The sequence below is a fragment of the Lemur catta genome, chromosome 1 (genome assembly GCF_020740605.2).
Source record: "Lemur catta isolate mLemCat1 chromosome 1, mLemCat1.pri, whole genome shotgun sequence".
In the NCBI taxonomy this organism is placed as follows: Eukaryota; Metazoa; Chordata; class Mammalia; order Primates; family Lemuridae; genus Lemur; species Lemur catta.
This window is the reverse complement of record NC_059128.1, coordinates 210,678,179-210,693,923: the sequence shown is the minus strand read 5'-3', so window position 1 is coordinate 210,693,923 and position 15,745 is coordinate 210,678,179. Positions and strand designations below refer to the sequence as shown.

General features: G+C 41.9%; 1 protein-coding gene across 1 annotated transcript in view; it reads left to right on the top strand.

Moving 5' to 3' along the window:
• ETV5 (ETS variant transcription factor 5) overlaps positions 1 to 5,600 on the top strand; it is a 60,503-nt gene extending 54,903 nt beyond the window's left edge. Inside the window, exon 13 of the mRNA XM_045539864.1 lies at positions 3,086 to 5,600. Within this exon, the coding sequence (XP_045395820.1) occupies positions 3,086 to 3,307 (222 nt within the window). The 3' untranslated portion in view covers positions 3,308 to 5,600. The remainder of the gene's footprint in view (positions 1 to 3,085) is intronic.
• Positions 5,601 to 15,745: the final 10,145 nt, after the last annotated feature.

Sequence of the window (15,745 nt, the reverse complement as noted above, 5' to 3'; positions counted from 1 at the left end):
GTTGAAGTCTCTAGTTGTTAAAACACCTAGACCTCCAATCTGTTGGTTTGATGTGCTCAATAGTGTTAGTTAGAGGCATAAGAAAATTTTATCTCTTTCACAACCTGGAGAAACTGGAACTCAAGTGAAAAACCCAAGATTTGTAAAATGGCAGCAGAGTTATCTGGTAGCAGGTTGTTCTTTGCAGAAGAGAAGATGAAGTGTATTTTGAGGAAGCCAGTACAAAATCCTTGTTGGAATATAGGTAGTGAGGGGTCACAATCTTAACATCCTGTGGATAAGTAGAAGGTGAGAATGGCAAATCTTTTATTGGTCTTTCTTTGCCACCAAATTTTATGCTGTACTGTTCCCTAGATCCTAGCATTTACACATTTAGGTAGTTGACATGGTAGCAGCCAACAAGATGAACTTGGCAGAAGAATATGGGCGTAACTGCTGAGAACTTGTCTATAAAGAAGCTAAATTCATCTTTCTCATAGGCAGGTGGTAATGTGACCCCATGTCCCGTTCACCACCTGAAAAAAAATATTCAACAGCTTTTTATGATCTTCTGAATAAAATGTAGACTTTCCAGTGCTTCATATAGATTCTAAGGCTGTTTTCCCAGTCTGGTTACTGTGTAACTCCCATTTCCTCACTCTTACTTGACTGCTCACTAGCACAGCCACCTTTTCTCTTAATTAATGTAGAATTTGTTTACCAAAGAATACACATCACATACATGTAAGTTATCAGGCTTACTATACAACGGGAAAACATCTGTTAAATTACCATCCTACTTAAGAACTAGAACATTCCTAATACTTTCATCACCTGGCCGCCTTCTGTTTGTTTTCTGCCTCAATAGTCACCTTTTCACTTAGGATTGGGTTAGGTAGTACCCCTTTCTGCTTCTAATAGCACCTGTACTTATCTCTACCACTGCTTTTATGTCTGTGCTATAAATTACTCCTTGTCAGTATCTCCCACTACAGTGTAAGCTCCTTTGGGGCAGGAATCGAGGTTTGACTTCAGTGCTTGGCACAGAGTTAAATGGTCTGGGATGGGTAGCCACCCTATGCTACCTCCTCAGCTTTTTTTTAAAGCGTACAATTCAATGATTTTTAGTATATTCACAGAGTTGTGCAACTGTCAGCACAATCAATTTTAGAATATTTTATTACCCCAGAAGAAACCCCATATCGATTAGCAGGACTCCCCATTTTCCCCAATTCCTCTTATTCCCCCTTTTAGTGTTAATATCGTTGTGTTGAGTCCTAAGTTCAAGAGGGAGAGCCATTATTCTTTTGCCATCCCCAACTCCAGATCCAACATGATGGAGTGTAACCAAGACATAGTAACTTGAACTAATGGAAATGAATTGTCCCTATGACCAGCTCCTAGGTTTTCTAAGGAAGTAGAAGAGAACTTTATTTCTGGGAATAAAATAGGCAGAGTTATAGGAAGGCCCAGGAATGAGGCTTGGGTGGGTCCAAATCCTAACACTTCCTTTTGTTAGCCATATGCTTTGAATAAAGTCATTCAACCTCCCAAAGCCTCTATTTCTAATAAAAATGTAGATAACAATCCTTGTTCTAGTCTTATAACGTAATATATTTGAAAATGTTCCAGAGATAATAATGTGCTATCCAATGTAGGGGATTATTATTTTATCTATTATATGACCCACGAGTAAATGGGAACTAAATAAAAGGTGAATGATAGCTATCAGTGTGTGCAGAGACTTAGAAAAGCTGGAGTCCCATACCCTCAGTTTTTGAAGGGAAAATTGAAGTTCGCAAAGGTTAAGACTCATTAGTGACTACACCAGGACTAGAAGCCATACTGCTCCTGGCTTCTGATCTAGTATTATTTCCACTGTGCCCTACTGCCTCACCCTCTAACACAAACTTACTTTTGGGGTTGGGCTCAAAGGTGAAACTGTGGCTTAAAAAACAAGATAGGGATGGCCGATTGTATATATCTCTGCCACCCTTAACACTTGCTTTCGTGAAGACGCTACTTGTCCAGTTTCATACACACAGTCCCTCATTCCTAATATCTGAGCTCCAGGGAATGTTGGTGCAGACACCCAGGTCCTGGTGACTGAACATAGAAGTGTCACTGTACAATAAACCTTAAGACCTATTGGGATAATTGTACTGTTTCTCTACAACCAGCCTCTGGAGCAACAGACTTCTCAAACCCAAGATTTAGAAGCAAAGCCATACGTCTTCAGTTAAAAAGAGATTTTAGAATCACAGCAGAATGACCGAAGGGCTGGATTAAACTCAACAATTCAAGCTTGTTAGTCTGAAAATGTTTATCAGTAATTTTAGCTCCTTTCCCTTGCCCCTCTGGTTTCTTGACAAAAGCCGATGGTCGGGTTTGATTTTTGGTGTTTGTGCCCTGTTGTACTGTTGCTAAACAACCAGCAGAGACAGGGTGATCCCATTGACCCAGATGGCTCACCAGCTACACCATGAGGCGCCTGAGTAATCAGGACTTTCGGGTTTTAACATTATAATTCACAACGTCCATGTAAAGGTAGTCGTCAGTTCCTTCTGTGCAGCTCACCGTGCAGTGAGTGATTTAAAACTGCAGGTAAGCCAAAAAACAATTCTCTTTGGCTTTGGAACATACTTAAAATTTCCACACAGGCTCTCTAATAAAATTCGTAACCCTTCAAAATAACAATGCCATACTGCTACTGAAAACATAGTCTGGCTTCTGCATTGTACATCTCAATCTTTACACCTTCTTGGAACACCAAGCACCAGCCTCAGCATAATCGTGCTCCCTACGCTGTCACTGTAAGACAGAAAGTGAGGATTTTCTTTTAAAAGAGCCTATCTAGTGTGAATTTGAAATTCAAATATCTTCTTTTTCAGCTGCTAAGCTGTGGTGTCAATAAAACACTTGGCAGGTAATAGGTGCCCAGGATTTCTCATAATAAACCTGAGCGATTTGGGAAATCGGCTCCCAACGAGCCTCCTCTGCTCCCTGGCTCCCTGAGAGCCTGGTAACTAAGAAATGCCTCATTCGACTCCCTTGAGCCCAGTGCCCTGTTCCAGCTGGGCCCTGTAAGCTGTGTTTTCTCTCCCAGGTGGCTGGGGAGCGATACGTCTACAAATTCGTCTGTGACCCGGATGCCCTTTTCTCCATGGCTTTCCCGGACAATCAGCGTCCGTTCCTGAAGGCAGAGTCCGAGTGCCACCTCAACGAGGAGGACACCCTGCCCCTGACCCACTTCGAGGACAACCCTGCTTACCTCCTGGACATGGATCGCTGCAGCAGCCTCCCCTACGCTGAAGGCTTTGCTTACTAAGTTTCTGATTGGCTGAGTGGCCAAACCCTAGAGCTAGCAGTTCCCATTCAGGCAAATGAGGGCAGTGGTTTTGTTTGTGTTTTTGGCTGTTCCTAACGCTTGCCCTTCGAGTATTATCTGGAGAACCTAAGCCGTCTCTGGATTGGTACCCTTAAAGACAGACACATTGGCTGGGGAGTGGGAACAGAGAGGGGCAGAAAACCACCAAAAGGCTGGTGCCTCAACTCTGATGAGGTTTCTGGGAAGAGATCAAAATGGAGCCTCCTTACTGTGGACAATATATGCAAAGCAATACCTGGTTCAGGTTAGTACCCACAAAATGGGACAGAGTGTGTGACAATCTGCATTGATCACGGACTACTAAATGCCTTTACACAGAAGGGCTCTGATTTGCACAATTTATTGAAAAAGAAGTCACAAACCCATAGAAAAGTAGGTAGGCTAAGCTGGGGAGGCTCAAACCATTAAGGGTTAAAAATATATCTAGAAATTTGGAGAGCTTTTCCAGCTCAATCTGAAATGTCTCCCCTTGGTCTAGAGAAAAGGGGGGCAGTCAGAACAGCTGTTACCCACTCCATGGTTCTCAAATCATAAACCATTGCTATCCTTGGGAACCTTCCGGCCATGTGACCACCAAGTAGAGCAAGTACCCTTTCTCTTCCTAATCACATGGCTGAGTGTGGATGGCTTTCATTTTAGGAGAAGGGCGATTAACACTTTTGACAGTATTTTGTTTTGCCTTGATTCGGGGGATTGTTTTGTTTTGGTGGTTGTTTTGGAAAAACAGTTTATAAACTGATTTTTGTAGTTTTGGTATTTAAAGCAAAAAAAAAAAAACAAACCTTTTGGTAACTGTGCACTGTGTCCTCTAGCCAGGGCCGTGCCGACTTACAAAGACACTGCAGCTTGAGAGGGGCTTTGCTGGGGGCTTCCCCTTAGCCGTGTAAAGCCCGCTTTGTTGCCTGCTTAGTGCTTTCTGCACCAGACAAACTGATGGAACATTTGCACCTGAGTTGTAAATTTTTGAAGTGTGCAGGGCAGCCTGGACACAACCTTAGATTCTCTATGTATAGTTCCCCGTGTTCACTAACATGCCCTCTCTGGAAAGCATATGTACATAACACATGTCATGTCCGTTGGAAACCTGGTCACCTGATGAGAACCCTGGGGATTCTTCCCTGGGCATGACTGATGACAATTTCCATTGCATCAGTTTGTTTTGTTTTCCTTTTTCTTTAAATCTTGGACTTTAAGCCCTACCTATGATTCAGTAGGGTTTGAGACTTACGTGTGACACTGACAGGTAAAACAGCGCTAGCATTCTAATTTCCTGCCACTTTTTTCTTAAGTTTATTCTGATTGCTGTATTATATTGGAAAAGTTTTAAACAACCAAGCTAAAGCTGTGTGAAAGTTGAGCTCAAAGTAGAGGAAAGTGGTAGTACCTTGCTGCCTGCTCTGTTGGTAGACATCTATGCTCCCCACGATGCTTACCACATCAGGAATGACTGTGCTGTTCCTCGTGTGTGAAGGGAGGCAGTGATGACTCCGTGAATGTAAGACACATGCTTTGAATGGCTTTTCTATTAATGGGGTGCTCCATAGTCTCAAACTGTCCCCCTTTGACCAACAGCACGATTGTGAAAAGGTTCACAGGGATAAGGGGTGCACTTTATAGCTATGGAAACATAAGATTCTCCTCTGGTGGAAGCTAATTAGCCCATAAAGATGGTGAACTTATAGCTTGGGCCTTAGTTAGCATTCTACTCTAATCAAAGGACTCCTTCTAAACCATATTTATAGCTTTCTAACCTACACATAGTATATACATAGATGCATATTTTACCCCCAGCTGGCTAGAGATTTATTTGTTGTAAATGCTGTATAGATTTGTTTTTCCTTTCTTTACTTATCCTGGTTTGGGATTTTTTTTTTTTTTTTTTTGGGATGGATTTATGCTACCTTAGCAAGTATGAAAATAATCCTCTGTAGCCTGAGCTACCCCTTCCCTGCTGTAACTTCGTGGCCTGTGCTGTCACGGGACATAGGACGGCGGCATCACCGTTGCATTCCCATTGGACTCATGCACCTCCCGAATGGTTTGTTTTTCTCGGGGGTTTTGGGGTTTCGTTTGTTTGTTTGCTTCTTTTCCAGAGTGTGGAAAGTCTACAGTGCAGAAAGGCTTTAACCTGCCAGTTATTTGAAATACTTTCCCCTGCGCAGGGCCGTTTGCATCCTGCCAAGCTGCGTTATATTCTGTACTGTGTACAATAAAGAAGTTTGCTTTTCGTTTACCAAGTGCCTGAAACCCGCCTGTTTCTTACCCACATGGTCTAACTGTAAGGCAAGCAGAAGCCACCTGGATTCCTCTCCACCCCCTGGCTGCCCCTCCCTCTCAAGGATTTAGGTTTAGCCTTACCAATGGACCCTGGGGTTGCGAGTAGTTTAGAACCTCTCACCTGAAAACAGAAGTATAGCACTGCTCTTAAACTAAAAATTGTATCCAGAGGGGTGGGAGGTAGAGAGACCCTCTTCCCAGCCAGTGGTGAGCTGAGCTCCCTCATCCCCTAGAGCCCACCTAGTCACCAACTCTTCGTAACTAGTTTTTTAAAGCATAGCTCATGTCTGGGCTTTGGGTTGTGTGAAAAGATTACTAACTAGGCTAGGACTTTGTAGTCCCCGAATTATTCTAGCCCAGCCCCTTAGACAGATACTTTGAAAACCAGTAAGAACTTAAATAGACCATTCATTTACTAATTTTTCCCCAAGTTTTGTCCTTGACAAGTAAAAATTTTACTAATGGCTGGTCCCTCGGAAAAACAAACTTAGGAAGGTTTTTGCCTCTGGCTTTTTTTTTCTGGCCAGCAGCAGTAAAACCTTTCCTCCAAATTTGTCTCTTTCTTGTGAGTCTACATCACTTGGGAAATGTGTGGAAGAAAATAAAGGTTGCAGGGTTGTGTGCAATATTATGCCTTTTAGTGTTCTTATTTCACCCTTTTCTGCACCTTTAATTTGAGCTTTTCAAGACTCCTATTACAGTAGAGAAATAAAGGAGAGCCTTTTTTCAAGCCTAGAACAGAAGGCTTTCTGTAACTTTATCTACTATCTGTCTTTCACTGTTTTACAAGCCTTGTAAGTGTAGAAACATCCGAGACTGAATCAGTGCACAGCCGCTTGAATCGGAGCTTGTGAGGACTGAATATCTGCCACAGAAACCCCATTAGCTTCCACAGATTAAGAAAAGATGCTTGGGGAGAAGTGGCAGGGGAGTGCAGGGAAAGGCCGTCTCTGCTCAGCTTCATCGTGATAAGCCTTTGACAATCAGCTCCCCATTATTCACCGGCTCATTATCCAGCCTGGGCCCAGGCCCAGATCGTTAACCTAACGCGGGAGGTCACCAAACACTGCCGCCCGCCCGTCTAGTGTGGGGCGCTAGGATAAGGAAGCCCAGAAAATGGGAAGTTTACTCTTCATCAGGGTCCCCTTTCACAAGCCCAGCCGGGGAACAATGCGTATTCAGTTGTTAGATGACAAAGAGGTAGTGTGAGGGCAAAAGAATGTGGTTTTGAGAGCCAGAGTATGTGCAGAATCTAAATTCTCATGCAGCTGGGACAAATGTAAACTAATGTAGAAGAAAAACGTTCGTGTACCCAGACAGTTAGAAACCTTGGACAGACAGTCTATTGCCCAGTGGTGCAGGTGGCTGGAGCTCGATGCGTGGCCTCTGAGATACAAGCGAAAGGAGAAAAGAGCAGACGATCATCAGCTTTAATGCAAATACATAATGTAAGCACTGATTCCATTCAGCATAAGCGTATTGTACTTAAAATGGGGGGTGGGGTGGTACACAGGCAAGCAACTGTCCTTTTGGTCCTGGCAAGTACACTGGTGTCCCATTCAGAAGATGCTCCTTGAATGGCCAGCCTTTCCTTAGCTCCTCCAATTTAAGAGCTGGCTCTACACCCAGTCTGGGTTTGTTGACCTTGGCAGTGAACCTTAGATAGCTAACCTTTGGATAGCACTTTACAGTTTACAGAGCGCTTTTTCATCTCCATTATCTTTTTGGCAGGCTTTCTTATTGGTAACACTTTGCTGAAATTGAATCTGAAAATACTCATGGCTGCTGGCCTCCAAAATCACTTTCTTCCTTGGAATTTTCACAGTGGCTACTGTAGAAAGAGGATTAGATGGTTGGAGGCTGGACGTTTAGGTTCTTGCCTCAGCCGTGTGATTGACCCAATTTAACTAGATGGTCTCAAAGGGCCTAGGTCAGTGGGTACTACTGCCCAGACAGGCAATAAGAGAAAGGAGTTTCCTAGGGAAGTCCAGGGGTGTGTGTATAGGCAAGTTGGGCAATTATGAACATCATTCTCAAGTCACCACTGTTAAGAAAGCTCTGGAGATTGCTCAGTCCACAGTTAAGGGCACATGTTTATTCATTTTCCAAGCATCCACTGAGCATGTCCTCAATACCAGACACTTGCCAGATGCTGAAAATAAGTGATTTAGATGGCATTTTCAAACTAAAGCCATGTTCATGGTATAGTAGTACAAGTGATGACCTCTTAAATAGTTAAATGCTCTACTTCCCAGCTCATACTTAAACACTACTTACACCATCTCACTCTGACCACATTCACCAGAGGCTGGGGAGGCTGGGGCATTTATCTACCAACTCCTGCCCCTATTGTTCGATAGTGACCCCCAGGGATGTTAACCTTCAATATATTTCCTACCAGGAAGAGAAGAACAGGGTAGGTGCAGGTGTCAGTGTGCTGGGAATTGCTCTCGGGTGTGGTTAGCTCAGGTGGGCTTAGGGGACATGGCAGTGGCATCAGTGGTGTCTGCTACACCTACCTGTAACAATTAGGGCTCTCCTGGATGACCTCGGACCTTGTGTCCTTGTCTCCATGCTTAAGGTGAGTATGTGTTTTTGCTTCTGTCATGCAGTTATCATGCCTTCGCCACTATGATGTGGAAGACACTGTCACAGACACTTTGCAGGTAGGGATAGCGGAGCCACGTGAAACCCACCCTCCCCTTAAGCAGATCAAGGCTAGTTGGGGAAACATTTCTCCACGTGAAACTAAAATACAAGGTATAACATACTGAGTATTGCTCATCCAATAAATAGTGCCTCTTCAAAGCCTGGGGAAGGGACCAAAAAGCAAGTGAAATAAATCAATGATAGCATTTGTTAGCAGGGAAGAGAAATGGTGACTGAAGCGGGTAGAGGTTGCAATTCTAAATAGGGAGGTCAGGGAAGGCCTCACAGTCCAGCAAAGACTTGAAAGAAAGCAGCAGCCAGATGGCTTTCTGAAGGAAAAGCATTCCTGGCAGAGGGAAGAGCAAGTGCAAGGCCCTGAAGCTTTGAACAAGCGCTTGGAATATTTATGGACTAGCAAGGGCTGTGAAACTGGATCGGAAGGAATCAGATGGAGCAGAGTGAAAAATAAAAGAAAAGTGGGGTTCTATCATCTAGGGCTGTATCCTAAGGCTTTCTGAAGACTGTGGCATTACTCTGTTTATGTTTAGAGTTTTTTGAGCTAAGAAGTGACATGATCTGATGCATATTTTAAGGATCACTCTGACTGCTAAGTTGAAGATAAGCTGCAGGGAGCGAGGAAGGAAGCAAGAAGGCCAACTCATAGGCCACTACAGCAATCCAGGTGGGCTGAGATGGTGGCATGGGCCAAGGTCACAAGGAGAGCATATATGAATATATTTTCAAGGTAGAGTCAAAAGGTTTGGGACATGTAGAGTGAGGAAAAAAGAGTCAATTATAGCTCTAAGGTTTGTGGCTTGAGCACAAGGAAGACTGAAGTTGCCATCTACTGAGACGGAGAAGACTGAGGAGGGACAATTGGGGTGGGGTGGGGAGAGAACAGGCATTCTGTTTTGGGCATGTTAATTTTGGGATACCTATTAGAAATCCAAAGGGGAGCACCAATTCGGAGATATGAGTCTGGAGTTCAGGGAGAGATCCAGGCTGGAGATAAAAATTAGGAGTTGTCAGTGTGTAAAAGAGTATTTAAAGCTCAGACTGGATGAAATCACTAAGGGAAGAAGTATAGATAGAAGAAAGAAAAGTCTAAGGACTGAGCCCTTGGACATGCCAAGATTAAGAGGTTGAAGAGACCAAGAACCAGCAAAGGAGACTGAAAAAGAGTGGCCAGTGAAATAGGGATAACCAGGAGGGTGTTTACAGAAGGGAGTAGAGATCAGCTATGGCAGATGCTCCTGACGTGTCTCCTGACAGTAGAGTGAGGACTGGGGAGGGGTTAGCAGCATGGAGGTGGCAGGGGACTTACACGAGCCATTCCACGGAGTGGCAGAGATAACAACTGATCAATACTACTGGAACCCAAAGGAGGTCTGAATTTACCCTCAGTTGGGGACAGGGATCAAAGAAGGCTCTGTGGATTTCAAAATCCTGGATTTGAGTTCAGCTCAGCCTCTGTCACCAGTCCTTCTGCTCTCAGACTCTCCAGCTCTGAAAAAGGCCTAGGAATCCCAGCCAGGTGTCCTTACCCTAAGGCACAGGGTGGGAAAGAGTATTGGAGGATAAAGGAAGAAGGATCAAGATCCTGTTACCACCACCTTTCCCATCCCCCTGGGGCTCTATTTATTCTTGTTTTGTGTTCTTAAAATAAATGTCTATTTTTGAAATGTTAAGTGTTTTTTAAATAACTTTTTTCATATTACACAATTAGCATATGTTCTTTGTAGAAAACCAGAAAAAACCATAGCCCAAATTAAAAACTATTCTGAAAACTCAACCTAGAGATCATAGTTAACACTTCCTATTTTTCCAGATGGCTTTTCTCTATACCATTTTTAAAATATTAAAAATGGTCATACTATACATTATACAGAGTTTTTAAACTTTTTTTAAACAATATATTTTGAACATCTTTCCGTATCAAGAAATTTTCATCTCCAACACCACTTGTAATGACTGCATGCTATTCCGCGGTACATACGTAACATACTATATTTAAGCATTCCCCTTTGCTAGAGATTAGGACACCACAAATATGCTATGCCCCAAACCAAGCCAAGTGATCCACACCCCCAAAATCAGACAAACAGCAAATAATAATCTCGGCCTTTCCTAATGTTCCTAATTAGTAATCAACTCCTATTAATTCTACCTTCTAAATATCTCTCAAATCCATCTCCACCATCAGCACTGTACCTTGAACCACTATTCCCTCTCACCCGAACTGCTGCAGTCCACACCCGACAGGTCTTACCACCCCTACTCCTGCCCCACTCCCCCCTTCTCCATGTTGTAGTCAGAGTGACTGTTTTAAAGCCCAAGTCATTCCCCTGCTTGAGAACTTCCCACCCTCTGGGATGGCTAAAATAAAAAAGACCATCAACACCAAATGTTGGCAAGGGTATAATGCTGCTGGGAGTGTAAAATTGTACAACCACTTTGGAAAACTATTTGGTGGTTTCTTACAAAGGTAAACACACTATACTCTATGATCCAGCAATTCCAATCCTAAGTATTTACCTGAGTGATACAAACATCAATCACAAAAGGACCTATGCAAGAACATTTATAGAAGCTTTCTTCACAACAACCCCTAAAAACAACCCAAATGTCCATCAAAAGGAGAGCAAGTAAACAAGTTGTGGTATGCACACAACAGAATTCAAATTTACTCAGCAATTAAAAGAAAGAACTACAGGGCCTGGCACCATGGCTCACGTCTGTAATCCTAGCACTCTGGGAGGCCGAGGCCAGGAATTCAAGACCAGCCCGAGCAAGAACAAGACCCCGTCTCTACAAAAAATAGAAAAAATTAGCCGGGCATGGTGGTGTGCACCTGTAGTCTCAGCTACATGGGAGGCTGAGGCAGGAGGATAACTTGAGCCCAGGAGTTTGAGGTTGCAGTGAGCTAGGCTGACGCCACTGCACTGTAGACTGGATGACAGAGTGAGACTCTGTCTCAAAAAAAGAAAAGAAAAAAGAACTACCAATATGTATAGCACCATGGATGAATCTCAAAAACATTATGTTAAGCTAAATAGGAAATAAATAACACAAAAGAATACATACTGTGTAATTCCATTTATATGAAATTCTAGAATAGGCAAAACTAATCTATGGTGATAGAAATCAGAAAGTGGTAGCAGGGGATGGGTGGTCAGGTGTTGGTTAGAAAGGAGTAGAAGAAACATGCTGGGTGATAGAAATATTCTATATCTTGGTTTGGGTGGTCATTACATGTATACGTTTGTCAGCACTCATTAAACTGAACACCTGAGTCTGTGCATTTTATGTTAATTATTCCTCTGAAAATATTTATAGTCATTTCTTGGGATAAAACCAAAATCCTGAACTTGGCCTTATGATGTAATCCCTGCCTATCTCTTCAGCCTCATCTTGCACCATTCTCTCCCCCATTTTATATGTTCCAGCACCTCTTGCTTTCTTCTGGTGTCTCAACCATACTTTGCCAACTAAGAAACAAACTTCAATTATATTTGAACCATGTTTGGGTCTATTTGTAACAGCAGCTTAACCTACCCTAACCAATATACCTTGTTCATTTAAACGAGTACATAAGAATGGAAGGAGTTCTGCGTGTGTGTTTTTAAGAGAAATGTCACTACATTTTTGGAAGTCTTTCCAAGTTAATATGCCAAAAGTCACATACTATTCTTTTATCAGAAATTACTTTTAATGATCTATCAATTGACAATTCTATTAGGTCCTCCTTCAATTTTGTTGAAAATAAAAGATTGGAAACAATTTAACTTGTAAAAGGATTTGTTACCAGTCATTAGAATCTAATCATTTTCTCAACTTCTGAGAAGTACACCAAAAAGCCTTTACCAAGACTTAGCTACCAAGTGACTCTCCATCCGTGGCTGTCAAAGTGTGGATTCCAGACAAGTAGCATCAGCATCACCTGGCGGCTTGTTCGAAATGCAAATTCTCAGACTCTACCCCAGACCTACTGAGTCAGAAACTCTGGAGGTGGGATCTAGCAATCTGTGTCTTATCAGTAAGCCTTTTGGATGACTCTGATGCATGCTCAAATTTGAGAACCACTGCTGTACATTATACCTATAATTATTTCACCTGGACTCTCATTTAACCTGATAGATTCCAAAAAGGTTCAAATATTGAAATGTTAATATCAACATACCTTTGCCATTTGTATTAGTCATACATTGGTGCATAACAATATTATCACAAACTTAGTGGCTTAAAACAACACACATTTCTGTGGGTCAGGAGTCCAGGCATGGCTTGGGTAGGTCCTCTACTTCAGGGTCTCACAAGGCTGCAATCAAGGTGTCTGCTAGGACAGCAGTCTCCTCTGAGGCACCTGTGAGAGGATCCACTTCCAAGCTCACGTGGTGGTTGGCAGCATTCAGTTCTTTGCTGGCTGTCAGTGGGAAAGCACCCTCAGCCCCTGGCCACATGGGTCTTCCCAACATGGCCACTTGCTTCTTCAAAGCCATCAAGGGAGTCTCTCCTGAAAAACTGGTGTTACAATTTTATACAACATAATCACATATTCATAATCAGTACATCCCATCATTCTTACAGTATTCTGTGGGTGAGCAGTGAGTCCTAGGTGCCCCCCACACTCAAGGGGAGGCGATTACCCCAAGGCAAGAACACCAGAAAGCAGGGATCATGGGCGCCACCTTAGAATCTTTCTGCCACATCACTCCATACTTTTTGTTTAAATGCTTTTCTCTTATTGCATTCTTTAACTCTATTTTATTAAAACTTCAGAGATTCCATTTAGATCATTCAGTAATAAACATCCTGGAAAATGTTTACTAGAACATTTTTGGCAAAGCTGGGCCTTATTGTCAAACCAATCAGCTAAATCGGACTCCAACTCTGTCAGAAAGAGTGTGATGTCATTTTTCAGTTCAAATAAATGTGTCAACACAAATTTTAAAGAATAATATTTTTAAAAATTGAAATAATGCATTTTGTAGCATGTATTATAAGAAATATTACCAAAGCAGTCAGGTCCAGATCAAACTGATGCAGATCTAACACAATAATCATATCCAAGTTACCTAAACAAGATGATAATGGAAGTCCTCATTATTTTATAACTATCCAGTGTGATGTGTGGCTAAAATTATCCATTATTATTAGCATGATGAGTATTATGGAACACAAGGTACTCCTTTGGTAAATGTATGTCCATGTAGGTATTGAATCCCAGTGGACAGCTTTTGGGAATAATGCAATTAAGTAATGCATTAAAAAGGCCAAAATAGCTCCATTAACTTCATTAGACATGATTAAATTTCCCATGCATTTAATGAAAAAGGTGTATACTGCTGAAACCGATTGGTCCGGCAGCTAGCATATAATTTTATTTTTTTTAATTAGGAGATATAAAATCTTATTATAAGCTGAAATAAGATGAGTATTGACTATGATTGTAATGCACATTTTATAATATGATTTGATAAAATAAGTTTTAACTGAATGATACACACCACATTTGAAAGCATGGGAGATTTTTATATATTATATATTTTATGTGCTTATATAAAGGATACTTTATTGTTTGGAAATTTGTTTTTTAAAAATTTCAAACTTATGAAAAATAGAAAGAATAATATAATGAATACATGTAAACACTTTACTTAAATTCATCTGTCCTCCTGTCTATTTACACACTTTTGAATGAATTTCAGCTCCTAAGTGCAAAGACATTCTCCAGGCCTATTGTCTAGTAGAAAGTCTCACAAGCTGAATTTGTCTGATATTTTCTCATGATTAGCAGGAATATATTTTTGGCAGGAATACTACTTAAAGTGTTATTGTGTACTTCCTAGTGCATAATTTCAGAAGGCACATGATGGTTTGCTCCAATACTACTGATGCTGAGTTTGATCATTTTGTTAAGGGGATGATGCCAATTCTTTTGATAATAAAAGTGCCTTTTCCCTTATGTAATTAATAACCCATCCCCCTGCTAAATTTCACCCAGTGGTTTTATCACCCTCTGATGATCTTGCCTGAATAAAGCTACACATTGGTTGTTGCACAATGTTGATTATCTGAAAGATCTTGAAAGGTTAGTAGATTCAGGAAACTGCAGATACATTTTAAAGAATCAACATGCTTAATCTTAAGCATTGCTTCTATTTTTAGAGGGGCTACCTCTTCCCATTGGTGACAACTCCTAGGGATGAATGTTATGAATACCTGAAAAGAATTCCTTTCTGTCTTAGGTTAGGTTCCCTAGAAGCCTGAGGCTGGTATTCTTGCTCAAGTGGTTTATTAGGAAGTGCTTTCAGGAGAGGAGGAATAAAGGTAGTAGGCTATGACAAGGAGGAAAAGCTAAGCAAGAATGTTCTGGAACACAAACGCAGTCCCCCTTTGAAACGAGGGGATTGGCCTTTTGGACGCCACGGAGTTCAGTCACTTAGAGTTTGGAGTGGCCAGGGGCACAGCCTCTGTGGTGAGAGGGCTTCTGTTTGGCCAAGAGCAATTATCTGAAGAAAGGGGAGCAGCTAAGAAGTGTTATTAGCCATTACTCACAGCAACATTCAAATTCAAAATGTTTTTAAACATTGAGCTAACGAAACATCTGAAAAGACATCTGAAAAACAAGTTCCTCTAGTTTATGACCCTTGGAATAGATAAACAGGTCAATGGGACAGATTAGAGGGACAAATTCATATCCAAATTTTACATATGATAAAAGTATTTCAAATCAATGAATTTTTTTTGAGTCAGGGGTCTTTTGATTGCAAGTGAAATTTTATATATATATATATAATTGGCTCACATTACCAAAACATGCCAGGGTAGGACATAATGGGACCAGAGGATCAAATAATTTCGCCAGTACCTAATCTCTCTATCACACAAAGCTCTGCTTTTCACTGCGTTGGATTTATTCTTGGACTACAGATGGTGGTGGTCCCTGGAAGCACAGGCTTACAGCTTCAAACAGTCCAACAGAAAAAGACTCATTCTTCTGAAATAATACCAATAAAGATCTCAGAGCTTAGTCTCCTTGACTCTGATTGGCTCAGCTTGGGTCGTGCCCCATCCTGAACTTAAATCTCTGTGGCCAGGCAGGTGATACCAAGGTTGATTTACATACCCAAGCCTAGAGCAGGAGCTGGTGTCAGTTCCAAGCAAACTATGTGGACTGAGAGGTGGTTCCCCAAGGGAAATACAGGGGCTACTATTAAAAGAAGAGACAAGGTGCAACTTCTTGCATCCCCTGTGACCTTGACATTATGCCATCAAGAGGGGGAGATATGTCCACTTCTCTGGAATGTGGACTGGGTCGTGCTGCTGTCTGCCCAAGAGGACAACACAAGGAATGCTATGTGACTTTGGGGGCTAGGTCAGAAAAGGCTAAGGAGCTTCTACCTATTATTCTTGGGACGCTTTCTCAGGGCCCAGTTGCTCCCTCTCAGA